We start from the raw sequence: 19,835 nt of genomic DNA, 5'->3' as shown, positions 1-19,835 counted from the left end.
GACCATTCAATGGATTTTTTAAAAATTGCAGTGGAGATGTTCTTATGTCTCCATTGTGCTTATGTGGTTGCCAGTTATATGCTTTCTTTAGTGTCATTCATATTTATGCTTGAATTATTTCATTAAGTGCTGAAGATAACTTTATTGTTCCAGTTGCTGTCACCAGGACTTCCTTGTAACAGAGATGATGCATCCCACAGGGCCCATTCCTTTACAAATATAATAAATAAACCCAAAGGCAGTAACTTCATGTCAGGATCTCTCTGATTTATAAGCAAGACAGCCAGGTCCTTCTGGATCCTTATGTAGATGCAGTTAGACACATCACAGAGGGGAAACTCTGACTCAGAGCAGGGTACTTTCAGCATCCCCTTGTATGACTGTGGACTGATAAGAATTACCAGCAACTTCAAAGGAGGCTGGACATGTCCCATGATAATAGATAAAGCATGCTATGTTGGCACTGCACAAATGCAGAACATCTGAACCAGCAGGTTAGGGCTAATTTACCTTACTTCATTTGGGGGGGGGGGGCAGCTATGGGGATGTGGAGCTATTTGGATCCTGCGATTTCATCCTTTTACTCCTGGCATTAGCAAAATAGCAAAATCTAAAAACACTGGTGACACACGTTTTACAAGCCACGGGCCACTCCAAACCGAAACAGCCAGTGAAACCCACTGTAAACAAAAGCATGGGATTAATTCACAAATGGTTAGATGGCCTGCATCTCCCTTGATGGTATCTCTAAAAAAAAAAAAAAAAAAAAAACAGAGCTATTCTCACACAGCTTGCATGTACTCAGCATTCTTTCTATAGAGCCATAACAGTGTCAAGCCACCGCTTTGGTCCCCTCTTCCTCCGAGATTAACCATTAACACACAGCACAGGTTCATGATAGAAAAAAGTCACAGTTTTACTTCAGTGCTCCCAGACAGAGTGACTTTACCAAATGTTAACATGCAGGACTATACTTCAACATTCTGTGGACGGTAATACAAGTATCTAGCAAGCCATCTCTTTGACTTCGGCAGGTATCAGAGTTGGATTAAGTGTGCGTGTGTCTCTCTGTCTGTCTCAAGCCCTGGGTGTGTCTTCAACACAGTCACGTTGCAATAGTTAAGGACAAGAGGTCCTTCAATCTCCCCTTGCTAATCGGTGGAGCAGGATTTCATGGTGGCATGTGAAGGAAGCACTAGTGAGCTGGACCCAACAGCTCCAGAGAGATGTCATCCGCCAGGCAGGCAGTGGGATAAGTCCTCTAGCTGGCTGGCGGCAGCATGCACCAGCCAGGGCAAATGTCATGTCTTTCCAAAAGAACGACTGTCCCACTGTGTCTCCCATAGTCACCCCAGAGAACCCAGCCCTGAGAGTCAGGATTCAAGCAGCAGAGCATGAACCATCAGAGCCCTCTCAGTTCCAGCCCAAGGAGCATTTCATCCCTAATCTTGCTGTGGTTGCATAAAGGGAAAGGACCCCAATTTTGGGGTTGATGCAGGACTTGACTGGGGGGACCAAAGGTAGCTTTAAGCCACTTTTCATATGTCAATCTCTTGGTTCCTGGCATAAATATCAGCAGCCTCAGGACTTCCTGGGTTACTTCAGACAAGGCATTTAAACTCTCTGTTCTTTAGTTTCTGTAACATAGGTATGACCATACTTCCATACCTCATGAAGGTGCTGTGAGCCTTACTTCATTAATGTTCATTGATTAGAGATCCTTGAATGGAAGGTGCAATTTAAGTGCAAAGCATGAATTATTATTAACTGAAAAACACCTACAGCAATCCCAAAATACTTAAGGCATTAAAGACGAATGAGAAAAAAAATTAGACATTGGGCAACTTTTTCAAAAGTGCCTAAATGACTTAAAAGCCTAAGTCCTATTTTCAAAAGTGAATTAGGAGCCATGTTCCATTGACTTTTAATTAGATTTAGGCTCCTAAATGCCAAAGTCACTTTTGAAAATGGGGCTTAGGCCCAGATCTTTAAAGGTATTTAGGTACATAATTCTTACTGATATCAATGGGAGCTAGAGGCCTAAATACCTTTGAGGATCTGGGCCCTAAGTCACTTAGATGCTTCTGAAGATGTTGCCAATTATTTGGTTACATATTTAACAAGACAATGTTTGGAGACTCTTACCTAAGCTGTACATACTAAGGGCACCATAATCAAAGAAATAACAAATGTGTCTTGCTTGGGTGGACATCGCACTGAACGTGTGGGCACAGCTGGATGTGAACGGATAAATACAGCACGTGAGCATGTAGGCAAGAAAGGGCCAGGCATACATGTCATTCCAGATATCCAGCGAATAGGCCAAGACAAACAACTTCCATAGGAAGTACCTGAAATACAGAGTACTGAGTTAGTACCTTGTGCGTTACTAGTGAAATCCCGCCCCATTGAAATCAGTGGCAACACTCCCACTCCTGAGGATTTCACCCTCACTGATTATTGTATTTTTGTCAGAATTACAATGAATGCATTGATTATTTAAGTTCTCAGTTATATTTTCCTTGTCCCTCCATTAGAATACAGTACATTTCCCACCCAGGTCCCAAAATCACCCCCCCTCCCCCCAATCACAAAGAGCCATCTACTTAGGGTGATTTTAAACATTTGAAAATACAGCAGTTAATAAAAACCAGCTCAAGTACCAGGCAGGCAAGAAATGTGTCCATATATTTAGTGTTTCATTTGTCATCTGGAAGACACTGAGGAGACAGTCTGCTGCGGAGCTTCTTGGATGGCGATACCCAAACAGGATGCCCTGCTCTCGAAACACCTGCCAGGGGATGATTAGAAGCGCATCGTTTAGATGGACTGTACAGTCTGTATATTTCACACTGTGTCACAGGAATTGGAGCATGAGCATAAAATGCCCAGTCCTGCAGCAAAACTCCCACTAAACATCTCCCTGCAAAAGGAGAACTTTATCAAGCTGCAGTGCAAAAATTGGTAACTGTATTTAATTCAGAAAGCATGCTACAAAGGAAGGAGAACACATGTTAATGGTGCAGAAAAATGGGTTCATGATCTCATCTAGGAGATGGGCTCGTGGGGCGAGGAACAATCGAGGTAATAGCTGCTAAACAGGGTCATAAGAACATAAGAGCAGCCATACTGGGTCAGACCAAAGGTCCATTTAGCCCAATGTCCTGTCTTCCGACAGTGGCCAATGCCAGGTGCCCCAGAGGGAATTAACAGAACAGGCAATCATCAAGTGATCCATCCCCTGTCACCCAGTCCCAGCTTCTGGCAGAAGACTGAGGATCCTGGGGAAATTCTCAATTAGGACCTTGAGCTCAAGTCACAGGACATCTACATATAGGAGCTGACGCTCTACCTGCAAGCCTGCCTCAGAATTGTTGGCAATGGCTGGTCCCCCAGCTGCTGACTGCTCCCAGCCTCTGTTCCCTCAGTGGCATATGGAAGCTAGGCTACCGCTCAGCTCCAGCCCAGCCCATTTCTGCAAAATTAGGTCATTCCAAAAACGGCCACTGATTTGCAGTGCCTCCATTTGGGAGCCACATTTGAGACACTTGGGGCCTGATTTTCAGAGTTGTTGAAGAAAATAGCAGCTGCTGGGTCCTCGGCAATTCTGAAAACGAGCCCACGTAGTTAGGTGCCCACATCTGGACGAAGGGATGTCTACACTGCGTCTGGGAGGGAGCCTCCCAGCCTGGGTCCACAAGCCAGCACATTGTAAATAGCAGTAGGGCTGTTGCGGCTCTGGCTGGCGCTGGCTCTCAAACCAAATAAAATACTTTTATTTGAACTAAAAATATTTTAATCCAATAAATGGCCTTCTTGTGAAAACGAAATTTTATGCAACAAAACTCAACGTTTTTCCTTTTTCACAATAAAGATCTTGTTTTTAGTGTGAGAGTGAACACGCTTACAGGTATTTAAGTGAATTAAAATTATTATTGAAAATGATCATCAAAATATTTGATCAAAAACCTGGTTTTTGGTGAATGTAAGTTTTATAACCATTTTATAATGTTTTCAATTAAAAAAATTAAAAATATGCTGAAAAATATTCTCTGGGCTGTTTTTTCAATGCCTCTCTTTCAAACTCTTCATAAACAAAAACTTTACACAAAACAAATTCACCATTTCAAAAATTTTCCACAGAAATAAGCTCTTTCCCCAGCTAGGTCGAGGGCCACTCATTTGGACATAGGGTTTGGCCAACATGCTTTAATCAAGAGGTTCATGTGTAGAGCATTAGAAGAAAGTTATCATTAAAAAGAGAAGGGGTCGCTGAGGTTTTATTAGGCTACTGAGCCCACAGATTAGCAGCCAAATCGGAGATACATTTAACCAAACCTTACTTACTTTAGGCACTTGGTTAATACTGAGTTGCCTGCGCAACTTCCAGCCCAGCATGGTGCTTTGGGCTCGGTGGTGATGATTTTGGCTCAGAATGCTTGTTAAATCTTCACCTCCTTCGAGACAGACTCCTGCGTAGTCTTCATCTATGGCCTCAGGCCAAACTCATCCTTATTTACACCTTCCTGTCTCCTCGCCCAGCTCTTGTTGCCAAGGCCCTCCAAGTGCTTTGGTGCTAGGGAGCACAAGAGAACAAAACAAGGCGGATTGCTATAGCAAGAGTAACAAACAGGGAAAGGGCCCCGGGCCAGGTAACTGGATTCAAACCGTCATTGGCAGCTCTAGCCTGTGTCACATCCCTACCAGCTGCTCTCTTTTTTGTTTCTATACCCAGTTAGGGTGCCAGTTTGGGATTCTTGGGTTTAGTGAAGGCAGGTGTGATGTAGAAGGCAAGACAGTGACATTCACCCCTGTGCGAGGTCTATGCACAGCTTACGTCACACGTAGGCCATCAAAATGGGCTGACATGAAACCTATGCTTTGAGATGACCTTTTGCATGAGGGAATGTCACCCTAAAGCAGTGGTTCTTAACCTTTACTTCAGCCTGCACCCCTTTGGTTCTCAAAATATGTTCTCGCACCCCTTATCAAAAATCGTTGAAGTAGGTCAGTTCTCCAAACCTGTTTGTATATTACAGTAATCGTTAAAAAATGTGTAATTTTAATAAATACATAGGTTTGATTAAACAAAGTAGTTGTACTTAACGTGCCTGTGCTTAATTTGTGTTTTCGATAATTTACCTTCTAAAAAAATCTGGCATGTCTCGCACCCCCAGGGGGTGCATGCACCCCAGCTTAAGAACGACTGCCCTAAAGGAATGAGTAGGTAGAGAGACTCGGAACTCGGCGCCAGACGCTGCAGGCCTTACTCAGAGCTTGATCGGTCCCACTGCTTTTGAGAGCAGAGGGTACCCAGAGCGTACCCAGAGCTGGAAGACACAGCTTCGAGGCACAGAAAGGAGAATGGTGTCTCCATGGCAATGCCCTTCCTCCTAATCCCAGGAAAGCCCCTTCATGGGATGAGGTACTTCAGGGCTACGCCCAGCATGGACTTTGTGAGACCCCAGCCCTCTGGAAACTAGCAGGGGCTCTCCAAGTAGGAAAGCAGGATGTTGTGTAACACAGATCCCCTGCAAGCGAGTGAAATCCCTGCAGTATGGGCCAGTCGGCAAGCCTCTACAGCACTGGCACTGGAAAACAGGGTAGAGGTATTGGATCTCTGCATGGGTGACCCTTGAATACTGCGTGCAGATGTGGTCATCCCAGATATATTGGAATTGGAAAAGGTACACAAGGGCAACACAAATGATTAGGGGTATGGAACAGCTTCCATATGAGGAGAGATTACTAAAACTGGGACTTTTCAGCTTGGGAAAAGGACGACTAAGGTGGCATATGATAAAATCATGGTCTATAAAATCATGACTGGTGTGGAGAAAGTAAACAAGGAAGTGTTATTTATTCCTTCTCACAACACATAACATAAGAACTAGGGGTCACCAAAAGAAATTAACAGGCAGCAGGTTTAAAACAAACAAAAGGAAGTATTTCTTCACACAACGCACAGTCAACCTGTGGAACCCATCGCCAGAGGATGTTGTGAAGGCCAAGACCATAACAGGGTTCAAAAAAGAACTAGATAAATTGATGGAGGATAGGTCCATCAATGGCTATTATCCAGGAAGGGCAGAGATGGTGTCCCCTAGCCTTTATTTGCCAGAAGCTGGGAATGAGCAACAGGGAACGGATCTGTTCTGCTCATTCCCTCTGGGGCACCTGGCATTGGCCACTGTTGGAAGACAGGACACTGGGCTAGATGGACCTTTGCTCTGTCCAAGTATGACTGTTCTTATACCTATGTGGACCTTGGGAGACCTGTAAGTTTGGGCTAGAGCTGAGCGAATAACCAGTATTTCAGTTTGGTGGCTGAGCTGAAAAAAAAAAAAAAACAGGGGAAAACGTGTTATGGATCACACCAAAATGAATACATTTCTGATTTCCTGGCAAAATTAAAAAATTGAAATAATTTCATTTTGTTTCATTCTGATGGGTTTTAAAACATAATTTAGGAAAATTCAAAACTGGAACATCTCGCCAAAACAAAAAATCAAAACGTTTCATTCTGGAACATTTCTGAAACTTTTTGCCCTTTTTTTTGGACTGAGACTATTTGCCAAAATCTAGCCAAATTCACGGATTGTTTTGGTCACCTCACAACTGCATTTTATTGTGGAAAAAAACTAGTCATGAAAAACTTTACCAAAGTCTAGTTTGGGCCCTGCCTATTCAGTCATTGGGTCCAAACTCCCCACCGTTGATGGAAGTATTGAGAGGAAGCTCAGACACCCACTTGTCTTGACATTCTGAGGCCTCATGCTGCCAATTAATCCACACTGAAAGCTCCCATTGGCATTGACATGTGCTCCATTCAAGGCAGGACTGGCCCCTTTGCAGAATGTCATTTATTTCCCATATTCTTCTGCAGGTGGTTCCCGTTACGAGTGAGTGTCATGGGGAATAAGCCACGTGAGTAGCATTTCCTTAACACTCCATCTAGCGGTGTCTGAGATTTCATTTATCATCAGACACCAAAAAAAAAATCACTCAGGAGAGAACTGTTGAAATGGCAAGAGGACCAGCCTTCCATGTGCAGTACCGTGCTACCATGCAGATGGTCTCTGCTGCTCAGTGATGTCCTTGGACATCAATAGACTGGGGAGGTGAGCTCTCCTTAAAGGAGTGGGGAGATGGGGGTGGAATCCAGGCAATGCTGCCAAACCTGCAGCTATTTGGAATAATCTCAGTCATGGGAGTCCCTCCTCGTTCCAGCTGGTATCAGCCAAAATGCTAGTTTAAGTGCTTATTGCTCCCGGTCCAATGCCACAAGGTGTGGAGTACAAACTCCTCCATGCCCAGTGACAGCTCAGTGTTGTTAATAACATGCAGCCCCTGGGAAATCAGTATGTCTCCCCCTTTATCTCAATCCCTATTGGCAACTTTCCCTAACAGTAAAACTCCATCTGTCTGGCCCTCTGGCCCCAGCTGGCATTGCTGAGGAAGTTGGGAGGTGGGTGTGGGAGACTGTCAGATGCTGAATCATGGGCATTGGCAACTAAGGGTTAGCTTGAATGCCCTGGCAGGGAGGCCCAGATGTGTTGGAATAGCACAGTCCTGGGGGAAGAGGTACAAGCTGCTGGCTTCTACAGCAACCGAAAGGGGCCACGCTGCACTCCTGATGTTGGAAAATGCAAACGGATAAAGGGTGGGCGTTGCAACAGTCTGCAGTTGTTGGAGGCGCAAACTCAGGACTCCTGGGTTCTGATCCCAAGTTTGCCACTGACTCAGTTTGTGAGCTTGGACAAGTCCCTTCGCCACGCTGAGCCTTAGCGCCTCAGCTGTAAAAAGAGGGTAACAAAACCTGCCTCACCAGGGTGCTGTGATGCTGGAAGAGCTAATGTATTTAAACCTGGAAGGACTCTGTCTGGGACAGAGGCAGGGGTGGGGAGGGGGATAGCCCTTTTCCATTGTTTCATCAAACTGCCAGCCTCTAACACGTGCAGTGATGGTCAGAAGTGCTCCGTAGCCTTTCAGAATTAAGCAGCACTGCTGTCAGCTTCACGTTAAACTACAACATAAGCAGAGCACTGACAGTGAACGCCTAGGGAAAGGTGTTTGTAGCGCCATCTACAGGAAACCACAGGGCACAGAAAAGGCTTCCCGTACTGTCCCGTAACTTGCTAACTCACAGATCCATGAAGTGAGTTCATTAAAACAAACGTTCTGCTGAAACCGTTTCTAACATCACTCGGTTTAGGTTTCAAACCTTCTCCTTTTTCAATTTGTTGGCTCACAGTTGGCATGTCGCTGTTACTCCTGGCATGGGAATGGTTTTCTGACAACATTTACAATCGCGTGCATTTATTCCCAAGCACCTATTTCAAGCCTACCTGCCCAGTGCTAGTTTGGCAGACTAATTCCTGAGGTTTCCTCTGAGGGGGTGTGTTAGGGGCTTGTTCCTTCACCCACTTCCTTCCCTGGTCCTTCTCGCATGAACAGAGAGCAACAATACCCCAAGTCCAAAGGTGCAAACAATTGGATGTTTATTGGGGGTGAACTTCCAGCAAGCAATGATTCCAGTTTCCTTCCTTAGTGTCCCCCTTCCTAGCTCTGACACCACAGAGCCTTACTCCTGTGTCCCTGTTCCCATTCCTGTCCTTAGCCAAACAGGATTCCAATTTCCCCCACCCACACACTTCCTGATTGACTGCAGACTATATAGTAAAACTTGAGTTCTGCTTAGCTATACCTTAACCTATCATTTTCCTGAAATTTAACTAACCAATCCTAACATATTGTAACACGATTATGTAACCAATTATATCCCACCACCTTAATTAGTTTACACCCAGCAAAATTAATTATACAGCAGACAGAAACAATCACAGAACCAGACAGAGATTTTACAGACAAACAACAGCAAAGTGGGAACTATAATGGCAAAACAACATAGAAATGAGGATTTCCCATCCCAGCTATGTATAAGTGAGTTCTTGCCAGACAGGATGCTATCAAACTAAGTTTCCTTTTACATTTTCTAGGCACTTCCCTTTCTCTGGAGGTGATAGGCATTATCAGGACAGGATTGTATTCTAACAGCCCCATAGCACCTTCTTTCAATGTGACTAGTTTGGAACATGAGGAGGTGACCGGTCGCTTCCCAGCTTATGGCTGTCTCTGCTGCTTAGCCAAAGGCCTCAGCCTAAGAACAGGGCCTCAGACTGTCTCAGTGAGAAAAGGCCTTAGACAGTCAGACAGTGATTTGGATTCTCTCTTTTATAGCCAAGTGATAAGAATACACCTAAATTCTTAGAGTATAGGCCTTTACAGACAGGCCTGAATATCTATATCCTAACAGAGGGTGGTCATGCCGGGAATGCATCCAGGGCCCGGGGATGCCCCTCTTTGGAGTGGCAGGTGAACGGTGAAATATCTGTGCACTGCTCACAGTCCCCCAGAGCTTTTTTTTGTCTCTGTTTCTGCAAAACCTTTTCAAACGTCTAACTCAGGCAAAAAGAAAATGAGTACTTGTGGCACCTTAGAGACTAACCAATTTATTTGAGCATAAGCTTTCGTGAGCTACAGCTCACTTCAGTATGCATCCGATGAAGTGAGCTGTAGCTCATGAAAGCTCATGCTCACATAAATCGGTTAGTCTCTAAGGTGCCACAAGTCCTCCTTTTCTTTTTTCTCATAGCATGCCACTGCAGAGCCCTATTTCCATGATCTGTGCTAACCTGTTGCAGGCTGCTGGAGTTTAATTGGCAGGCTCTCTAGCTCCAGGTCCCCAGACTTCTTACAGCCTGAACATCTGTCCGACTGCGTAGTCAAAGATTGTGGAGAAGGGTCATTTAAGGGTGAGTATCCAAACGCATATTTTATCAGCTTGCCTCGCCTTTCAGTAGGCCTGTAGCCAAGTGTTACGAACAGTCACATACCAATCGCAGTGCCTGGACAATATTTAAAACAGTGTTATCCAAGTGACAGACAAACTGGCATCACAAATTTAGATTTGAAAATGGCAGTTTCATTATTTTCTGTATCAGTACACACTTCTTGTGACGGACAGCCCAATTATTCCGTCTTCCCCTTTTCTCTTGTGCAGAACATGCCAGTCACAACTTCACTAAGAGCTGAGGGGCATTAGCCCAGTACAGGATCAGACTGTAAGCGCGGGACTGACTCCGCATAGACACGCAGCCCCAGCGGTAGAGAAACTCCATCTCAAGCAAAGCCTTTGATAGCCTTTTCCGCCCTACAATTATTCTCCATCCGGAGAATTAAACACATTCCCCTTTTATTTTCCTGCAAATGCCCCACACCTTGTAATTAGAGTTTGCCTCACTCTCTCAGATCCAACCTTCCAACACTATTAAACAAAGTTTGTGGCTGTGCAACTCCCGAGCTGCACTGCATAATGGGAGAAGTGTTGTAGTCCACCATGCAAAGCTACTTCCCAGGAAGAAAGGGTTCGACGTTCGCTCATCTGTTTTAAAAGAAGAAAACGAATACAGCCCAGCAATTTAATGCGTGACATAAAAACAATCAGAAATGCTTTCGAAGTTAACACTTCATGTCTGATTTTTTTCCATGATCTGTAATTACTTTACTTCTTTCAGATTTACAACAAGGGTCCTACAGGCTCAGAGTTTTGTCTGGTTTCATGCAGAGTATGGTCTGTTAAGGTCTCCTTTTTAGTTACTCATTTTCTCACTGCAGTACAAGCAATGGGCCGAATCCTGTGGGGGAATGCTCCAGATCCCCATTGAAAGCATTCCACACCGTGCAGAATTGGGCCCTCCAGTGCTCACCTGGATTCTCAAGATCTGGAACAAGCTCTCTCTGTTGCTATCCTTTGCCAGAACACCTTTGCTATGAACACAGCTGAAGGGAGCCATGGGACAGAAAAAATACAAACTCTTGTTATTTTAGTGAAACTGGAAAAGACGGGAGCTGCTCAACACATTTGTTACACAGTGCCGTGGTTTACATGTTGGATCATTGATCAGCACATGACCCGTATTTTTAGTCTCAGACAAAGCCGAGTACCTGATATGCTGGGTTACCAGATTGCAAACCAGCTAACTGGGCATACATCTGACTAGCCACTGACTCTCCGTCTATGTATTTAGGTTCTTGTACTGGCATCCATCAGTGTAGCATCTAAGAGCAGCTGATAGCACATTTCAGAAATGTGTCCTGGAGGAGCAATATGCCCTCGCTAGTGAGTTACTGTGTTGTGTATCAATATAAACAAATTTACATAGGATTAGAAGGGACCTCCCGGGTCACCATGTCCAGGCCTGTACTTTTCCAGGCAGCCCCATCATATAATCCCATTCTGAAATGTATCAAGCTCCATCTTCAAACTAGTTCGGTTGTTTGCCTGTATTAGGGCTAATGGGAGACTGTTCCAAAACGTCACTCCTCCGATAGTTGGGAACCTTCTCGTTTCCGGCTTTGATTTCGTCATGGCAAACCGTTTTCCCTCGTGAACAACTAGCTTGCCTGTTCGCCCTCCAAGCTGGCACTCACTGCTGACCGGAGAGAGTCAAAGTACCCAGAAAGCTATGTTGATATGAATACATCTAATTACATGCTACTGAAACAGTGAAAATGTCTTCTGGTCTCACTGTCCAAGTGTCAGAAATATAGTCCCCTCTCTAAAGCTCAGAGTAAACTATGCACAACTCTAGAACCGATGAAAAGACTAGCAGGGACAGACAACCAACCCTACGGTCCCATTTCCCTCTGCTCCCACAGCAAGACTCCTGTGGCCTCTGGGACGATACCAGTGGTGCTAGTAGAAGTCATTTTTTGCTGGTACTGCACTCATGGGAGGGACATAAGGAGAGGTAGGTGACTTCCCATATGACCCTCCATGTGACTGCTTCCCATCCCGCCTCCAGCTCAGGGCCCTCCCCTTTGTATATATAATCATCAACATACTTAACTACTCACTCCTTCCCCCCCCCCCCCGTATGCACTATTCAGTCTGTTTATATGGAATAGGGGAGTTGGGTGAGGAGCCATTTCAGCATATGTATGACTTATTAAAAGACATTTTAAATAGAACTGTATCCTAAACTGCTCTACAGTGTTGTACCCAAACACTGCATTTCAATGCGGGATTCAACGTCCTTTACAGGAACAGACTCCTGAAACACTTACCAGTCCTCAAAAGTGGCCCATAGTCATGCAAATAGTCCCATTGTCTTCCATGGGACCGATCAAATGATTAAGGGTTTACAGTGTTCGGTTCCAAGTTTGTAAATTGTTCTGGATGAAGCTGACAAGGCCTGAGCTGTCAGATCAGAAGGAGCGTCCTTCGACTAAAGGTGGGCAGACGTGTGATACGTCTTCGCTCCGTTGCTAAGGTGAGGAACATCTTTTCGGCAAAGTTCTTGGCAGATTCCTGAGGCAGCTGGTTTAAGGCCGTCAGTGTCCCGCATTATAATCTTCACTTATAGTTCTCTCACCCACAAAGCTGGAACACGAGGCATTTGTTTTGCTGCTCCAGTTCCCGTTCACAAAATGCATGGAAGGGTATGTCTACACAGCCGATGTTAAAGTGCTGCCAGGGCAGCGCTTTAATGTGGCTGGGGAGTCGCGGCCCAGCACTGGGGGAGAGCTCTCCCAGCGCTGTAAAACCACCACCTCCCTGAGGGGAGCAGCTCCCAGCGCTGGTGCACTGTCTACACGGGCGCTTGACAGCGCTGAAACTTGCATCGCTGGAGGGGGGGAGGTGTTTTTTCACCCCCCTGAGTGAGGAAAGTTTCAGAGCTGTAAGTGGCAGCGTAGACAAGCCGCTAGACTAGTTTGGCTGCGAAGAAGAATTCTAGGTACGCTGGGGACCACACCTGATTCCTGTCAGGCTGCAGAACTGGGCTGACATCAGAATCCAAACATCCTCTGGTCAGTGCAAGCAGAGGCATTCCTCTACTGATCTGGATTTGATGTGATGCAGTAGGAACGTGGATAATTCAGACCAATGGGGAGAAACAGAATCAAAACCACTGTTGAAACACCTTCCGTCCCGCCCACCCCTCCCCTTTTGAGGGCTCCTGACCAACACAACAGCACAATACATATGCTAACAAACTTAAAGCCTTCGTTTGTGTTTGTTAGCATATGTATTGTGCTGTTAAAGCCATATAAAGAATGAATGTCCTCCCCAGCTGTGTTCTGTTCCTTTAAGGAGCAGAGTGCAGCCCCTCCCCCCTTGGGGGGAGGGGGGCTAGCCCCAAGTCTTTCCCCGTACCCGCTAAAAATCTCTTGCCAGTACTGTGCACTGCAGGGTACCCCCTACCTGCACACCTGGAAGCTGCACAAATTTGAATAAGGGAAACATTAACAAGCAGCCAGAAAGTGGCGTATGAAGGGTGGTAAGGTGCACACACAAGTGAGCTCTGCATGCAGTTGCGAGGATAGAGAGAGTTCTTTGTAAAAGTTACAACCTCCCTCCCCAAAGACAGAGACACAAACTTTCTCACAGTTTGTCCAGTTCCCTTTAACACAACTTCCCCTTGTGCAAGCCTCATGTTACTCTCCATTGAGTTCCATGGGAGCAACATGCACCAAAAGGCTTCAAGGTCCTGGTCCAAATTTGGCTTTGAAGCTTGAATAGAGAGAAGCCTCTCCCTGCTTATCTTGCAAACTCAGCAAAGCATCTGTCCACACATGCCAAGTAGATATTTTTACAAAATATACTACACACAGTGCACGCCCATATCTCCAAGGGCAGGAGCCAGCCATTCTTCTGCTGTTAAGTTTACACAGGAATATTTCAGCCTGACTATTTAATTTCCAGTTTTTGCAGATGAGGAGCCCTGACAGTCCCCTACAGAATCACCTCTCTTCTACAAGGGCATGCTTCTATTCAGGAAGATATGGGCCTAGGGTGAACAGGTCTGACTGAAGCACAACCTTCCATTGTAGGGTTTCTAGAGTTACATTTATTAGCACTGGCTGCACGGCAGACACAATCAGAGTGAAAATACAACAGGGCACGCAGGAGGATTTAAATTCAAGAAAAATGGTTTAGCTGTTAATTATTAACTTTTATGATTTACTCTGTACAGCACCAGAGAGAATTATTAAACTATGAAACCAGTGACTGAGCCATCCTGCATAATCACCACTAAAGGTAACATAAGAAATGCCAAGCCCTTGTAGGCAGAACGGTGAGGAATTCATAACAGGTTTATTATTAATCATTTATTACTTGTTTAGGGCCCAACACAGCAAAGCATTTAAACACATAAAGAAAAAGTTTTAAGTGTTTGCTTAAGTCCCACTGAAGTCACTTTCAGGCAGACATAAGCATGGGCTAAGGTGCTTTGTTGAATCCAGGGTGATCAGATTTCTACTGCACCCCAGAAATGGCTGCATTTCAGTGGTGTATCTGTCTGCTTGTAAAGTGCTTTGGAATGACAGCGCAAATGCTATTATACACTTAAGATATTATTGTTACAGTATGAATGCAAGAAGAAAACTTCTTAAAATAAACGAATTGTTCTGATGACATAAAATACATATTAATTTTCCATAGTTTTGTGTCCCTTTCTCTCTCAATATATATACGAGTGGGCATGAGAAAGCTCAAACTTTTGCTTGCAGATTGCATATAGTTGGGCTTGGCAGAATTATTTTTAAAAAAGTCAAAATTTGACCCATAATATTGAGGTTTATTTTTAAAGTTATTTATTGGTTTAAATTTTCACAGTTGTGCAAAACTATGGGGTTTAAGCATTTTTTTTTATTTATTTACATTTTTCACAGTTGTGTGAAATTATGGGGTGGTCAGACAAGGGGGGGTTAGACAATAATTGTTTAATGATAAATGTGGAGATTCAAAAAGTTAAAGCTTTGTATTTTAACGATTATAAATTCCCAATATCACATGTCAAAATACACAAAGTAAATATCCTTACACTAAACTCAAATAAGTACTCATGTAGCATTTTTCTTACTTTGTCTAGCTGTTAATTTTGATTATTTTCAGTGGAAATATTTTTTCGTTGGTTTCTGTGTGTTCGGTGAAATCGACATTTACCAATAAAAATCTAATCCTTCCATGCCTAGTTACAGTCCAAGTGCTGTTTGCATTTCTTATATAAAGATTCAGTATATTTCACTACAAGCAACACAAAAAAGACCATCAAAAATGCTGCATAAAAACCAGACGCGCTGCTGGGAAGCAAATATGCACTGTACTTACATCTCTGCCTCGGGAGCCGGGAAGCACTCACTGGTGCCCTAATAACCAGAGGAGCTAGCAGCCCCCTCAGCACCAGGATGTCAGTACTATTCTTCTTTGTACAATGGAAAATGCACAGATCAGCCCTGTGCTAGAAATGTGGTAAGTAGCAGAATTGTTTGGGGCTGAGCTGGCATGTACACAGCAGCTCAGTGAGAGTAAGTGGGCTGACAGGTTTGCAAAAGAAACAAAACCAACCTGTTGACCTCCTAAGGGTAGGGCAACAGACGCAGAGAAGCTCTGCACAAGATATGCTTGCAGCAGCCACTTGGCCAGGCAGTACATACACATTAACGAGCTGTGGTGTGGCATGCAGCATGCTGGCTCAGGGTAAGGAAAGGCGGTTAAGCATGCATGCTGCTCTCTGGGATTAGGAGCAAATTAATTCTGACTCATGTTTTATTGGAAATTACTGAGTCCAAAATAATAGCAGATTATGTTCTGGATTAAGTTTACTAAGACCTACAGGAAGCAGAACACAGGTACACAGTGTATAAATCCACAGGCCTCTTTAGTGTCCCAAGTCCAACCTTTCTGTGCCTCAGTTTCCCCACCGCTGAAATGGAGATAAAAACACATGCCTGCTTACCTTCAGTGGTCTGGAAATCTTACATCATTCATATCAAAGAGCTTTAAGAGATCAAATACTATAGAAACCGATGGTTATATTGGGCCTGCCACATCTACACACGAATCATACCATACTTCTCACATAGTACCACAGACTTCTGCGGAGCTAGTTGTGGACTAAGGGACTATTCAGCGCGAGTAAGAGGGACAGAATCTGTCCCACTGTGATCATAACTCAAACAGAGAGAACAGGGGAAAGAGCCCGGCATACCTCAAAAACTGGTCAAACAAACGGAAATCGTCCATTTTGAATTAAACTGTGCTTACGACAAACTCAGCTGCTGGGATCAACCAGAGCCTAAATTGTCCCTTTGCACGGAGGACAACATTTCCCAAGAACAGCAGGGAGGGGAACACGCAGCAGCACACGGTCACAGTTCCCTTCTGTAACATCCAAAGAGGTTACAAAACTGGGATTGCTTAAAAGTGTAATTATGGGCATGAAAGTGACTATGTGAAAATGGCACCTTCTTGCTCCACAGACCGGCTCCCTGAGCTTTTGAGTCACAACAGCTTGCTCTATATCCCAGTCAGCCACGGAAGAGTGAGCTGGATCCTGTTCTAGGGCTGCCAACTCTGTATTCCAGTATCATCATCACCATGATTAATAATAATAAGCAGGAGTCACCTGCATTGGCCTGGGGTATTTCTTGCTGCTATTCGCACAGCTCAGCAACTCCCGATTTTGTTGTACAGAGAAGAAAAAAAAAGGGACATCCCTTGTAATAAGGGACTGTTGGCAGCCCTAATTCTGACTCACGCACCATCCACAGAATTGTTAACTATGCACCAGCCTCAACATCCTTATCTGACAAATAGCAACAGCACACGAGCCAGAGAACCCAGCTTGCGTCTCAGAGCCTACGTGGAGTCTGCAGAGCCAGCAGTTAGGGGACTAGGGGGGGAAATAATCCAAAACATCATTTTGGGTGGAAACTACGCCTACTTGTGCTTGAGCCTCTGAGCCACAATCGATAGGAGGTCTCCAATCACGGTTCCTCACAGTAAAACCACACATTCCAGCCTCGATTCTGCTCCCATGGAAGTAAATGGCAAAACTTCCTGTGACTTTAATGGGACAGGATCAGGCCCTTAAAAAAATAAACAAAATGCCAGAAAAGAGATGGATGGGGCAAAAAAAGGGTGGGCAGGGTCATAGCCTCCCTCCCCACTGACCGGGGGACGGAGATAGCACACCAGAGGGGAGGAGAGTAATCAGTGCCATCGGATCAGATCATATGCCCAACGTGCCCAGGGAAACTATGGAAGAGCGGTACCTGCTTGCAAAGCAAGGTCCCTGGTACTTCTGCAGGGACTGTGCAGTTCTGCCCCATCTAGCCCTCCATGCTCACAGCGTTGCTGGTTCCAGTTCTTTTGACTAGTCAAAGTCACTGTATGCAAAACCAAACATATTCTTCTTCTTCTCTTTGATAAGGCCCCTATATTTACTTTAGCCCTCGCAGCCATGAGTAACATATTTCACAATATTTGACTATAACAGACTAAGAGCCTTGAATCACTGAAGTGTGATACAAGGGCATTACTCTAGTATTATTAAGTAGTTAAAAAGCTATATCGAGGCACAATGCATTATTCACAGATCACGAAGAGCAGAAATAATGGTCATTTTAAATCAGGCCTCATGAATATGCAACAATGTCCCAGGTTTTAATCACGGGGGGGGAAAGAATCTTGACCTAAAATTTAAAATCTGGGCATGTTAACCCTCCCTTTTCCAGCTCCAGAATTTTAATCATGGCTTTTCCTTGGATGAGAATTACCTAGTGCTCTTATTGCTGCTTTTAAAACCTCTCTTTAACCTCAGACTGAAATATATAAGCCTGCATCGCATCTGTTCTGCGATCTCTTTTCAGTGTCATTTCCTTCAGTGGGACTATAAAATTATCCCCACAAGGCAGCAATTTCAAATACAATGCCAACAAAGTGCTAAGGACAGTGCAATAGACATTATTGGTATCAGCATGTACAATGCAAAAACAAAAAGCAATGTTCTTTATGGTCTTGCTGGCTCTGAATTTGTACAAGAAATCACACTGAAGATTAGCTAGCAAAGTATTCCAGACCTCTTGCTAAACACAACCTCTGTCCTATTTATAAAAAGAAAAGGAGTACTTGTGGCACCTTAGAGACTAACCAATTTATTTGAGCATAAGCTTTCATCCGGATGCATCCGATGAAGTGAGCTGTAGCTCACGAAAGCTTATGCTCAAATAAATTGGTTAGTCTCTAAGGTGCCACAAGTCCTCCTGTTCTTTTTGCAGATACAGACTAACACGGCTGCTACTCTGAAACCGGTCATATTTATGACCTAGATCTAGTAAAATAATGATAAAACAGATCTATGCATACAACAAACAGTTCACATTCGGTTTCGTACTGGTTGTGGGGTCATGCTGGTCAGTATTTCTGAACATTCAGGCGACCACTGGAGCTTTCAGAAAACTTTTCCCGAACCCTGGAGGTCTCGCACATTCATGCCAGAAGCACGTTTTTTGGCATTTGATGTTGTCCTGCTAAAAAGTTAGTCACCCACTCAGGGAGCAGAACCAAATGTCACGTGACCAGCTGCACACGACAAATAGTCCAGATGCACAATTCACAACCAACCAGCCATTGTTACAGGTATTCATAGAAACCATTTTGTGCTAATACTTACACCTCGGCCCGGACTAGCTCCAACAACTGCTGACTGTACGCACAGCTACCGGGACTGGCTCCCACATGACTCAACACTCATATCAGAAAAGGCAAAACCCTCTGATTTCCAGCTGCGTGTCTACAACACGGCCAGCTTTGGTATCACGGAGTTTAGCATTGGGGAAGTACATGCAGGGCGGCAGATCTGTACCCAGGAAAGGCAACTGGAGCGGGTGTGGGGAAAGAACGCAGAATCCGGCCCATTACGTGGTTAACGTTGCCCACGCACCCTGTGCCAAAGCCACAGAAAAGCCCGACTGCTAAGAAATCAGTGCAGGTAGTTCCACTACATGGAAAAAGCAAGCATGCAAAAGCAGATGCCAGGCTGTAAATATGGCCCTGCAAGCAACAGTGGGCCTCGTGACACAACCTGTCAGGATCCTTGCCAAGTTACACAGTCACGTAAAGCAGTTTTTTCAAAACCCTAGGAAATGAATTTTCCAACTGGAGGTGAGTCACTGGTCCCATTAGACAGACAGATGTCCCTGGATAAAGGTCAGGCGTGGGCCTCCTTTTGGTACAATCTGTAAACAGCTGATTTATTTGGATTAACAAACTCAATTAATCCCCCATGACACACACACCAACATTACACCACAACATCCTCTGGTTCTGGAACACGGTCCTGGAGAACAACAAAATGCCCTTCGGCTGCACAAAGTGGATGCATTTTTTTCCCCCATTGGCCAGCAAATTGGCATAAAATACTGATTTACTAGGAAGCAAACTGATGGGTAAACACGTCATTAGTGAACTGGACATTTGGCCCACGTCTACTCCCAGAAAAGCCAGTGGGAACGCTGCCATTAACTTCACTCAGTGGGAGCAGGATTGGGGCCCAGCTTCGTAAACACTTTATATTCTTGAGCCCCAAGTTATATCGCTGAACAATGCGGAGAGCAAAGGAAAGCTGCTGGCTTTCTGCCCACTCCTTGCGGTCAGTGGGGACTGTATATTGCAAACCCATTTCCTGTACTTCTGTCTATGTTCGGCCATGCTCTCTTCTGACCATTTCCTGACCATTCATCAGGCCTCCGGGTCTTGAAACTGGGGGCGCCCCATGCCTTACAAGGAAGGGCGCAATGTCCCGGAAGCCATCATCTGTGCAATCACATTTTAATATCAGCAGACTGGACTCTCCCAGACATGGCTAAGAGAGCCCCCTAGGTAAAACATGCTCCAAGTCCTCTTCCATCTCATGCAGGTACGGGATAAATTGCATTGCACAGTTACGCCGAATCTAGTCTGTGCCCTGGGATCTGATCAACAT

At 44.7% G+C, this 19,835-nt stretch overlaps 1 protein-coding gene across 7 annotated transcripts in view; it reads right to left on the bottom strand.

Annotated features, from left to right (window-relative positions):
* The window catches only part of PAQR5 (progestin and adipoQ receptor family member 5), a 32,984-nt gene extending 15,767 nt beyond the window's left edge, over nt 1–17,217 (bottom strand). Inside the window, exons 1-5 of one of the 7 annotated variants that reach the window (XM_073304494.1) lie at nt 15,179–15,513; nt 9,696–9,908; nt 4,348–4,576; nt 2,664–2,791; nt 2,146–2,351 (exon numbers count right to left, since the gene is read on the bottom strand). In XM_073304494.1, coding sequence (XP_073160595.1) covers nt 2,146–2,351; nt 2,664–2,791; nt 4,348–4,398 — 385 coding nt within the window. In that variant the 5' untranslated portion in view covers nt 4,399–4,576; nt 9,696–9,908; nt 15,179–15,513. The other 6 variants (XM_073304496.1, XM_073304493.1, XM_073304498.1 and 3 more) reach the window with 6 other exon arrangements.
* Between the last annotated feature and the right edge of the window lie 2,618 nt (nt 17,218–19,835).

The sequence above is a fragment of the Lepidochelys kempii genome, chromosome 10 (assembly GCF_965140265.1).
Source record: "Lepidochelys kempii isolate rLepKem1 chromosome 10, rLepKem1.hap2, whole genome shotgun sequence".
In the NCBI taxonomy this organism is placed as follows: domain Eukaryota; kingdom Metazoa; phylum Chordata; order Testudines; family Cheloniidae; genus Lepidochelys; species Lepidochelys kempii.
This window is presented reverse-complemented; position numbering and strand designations above follow the sequence as displayed.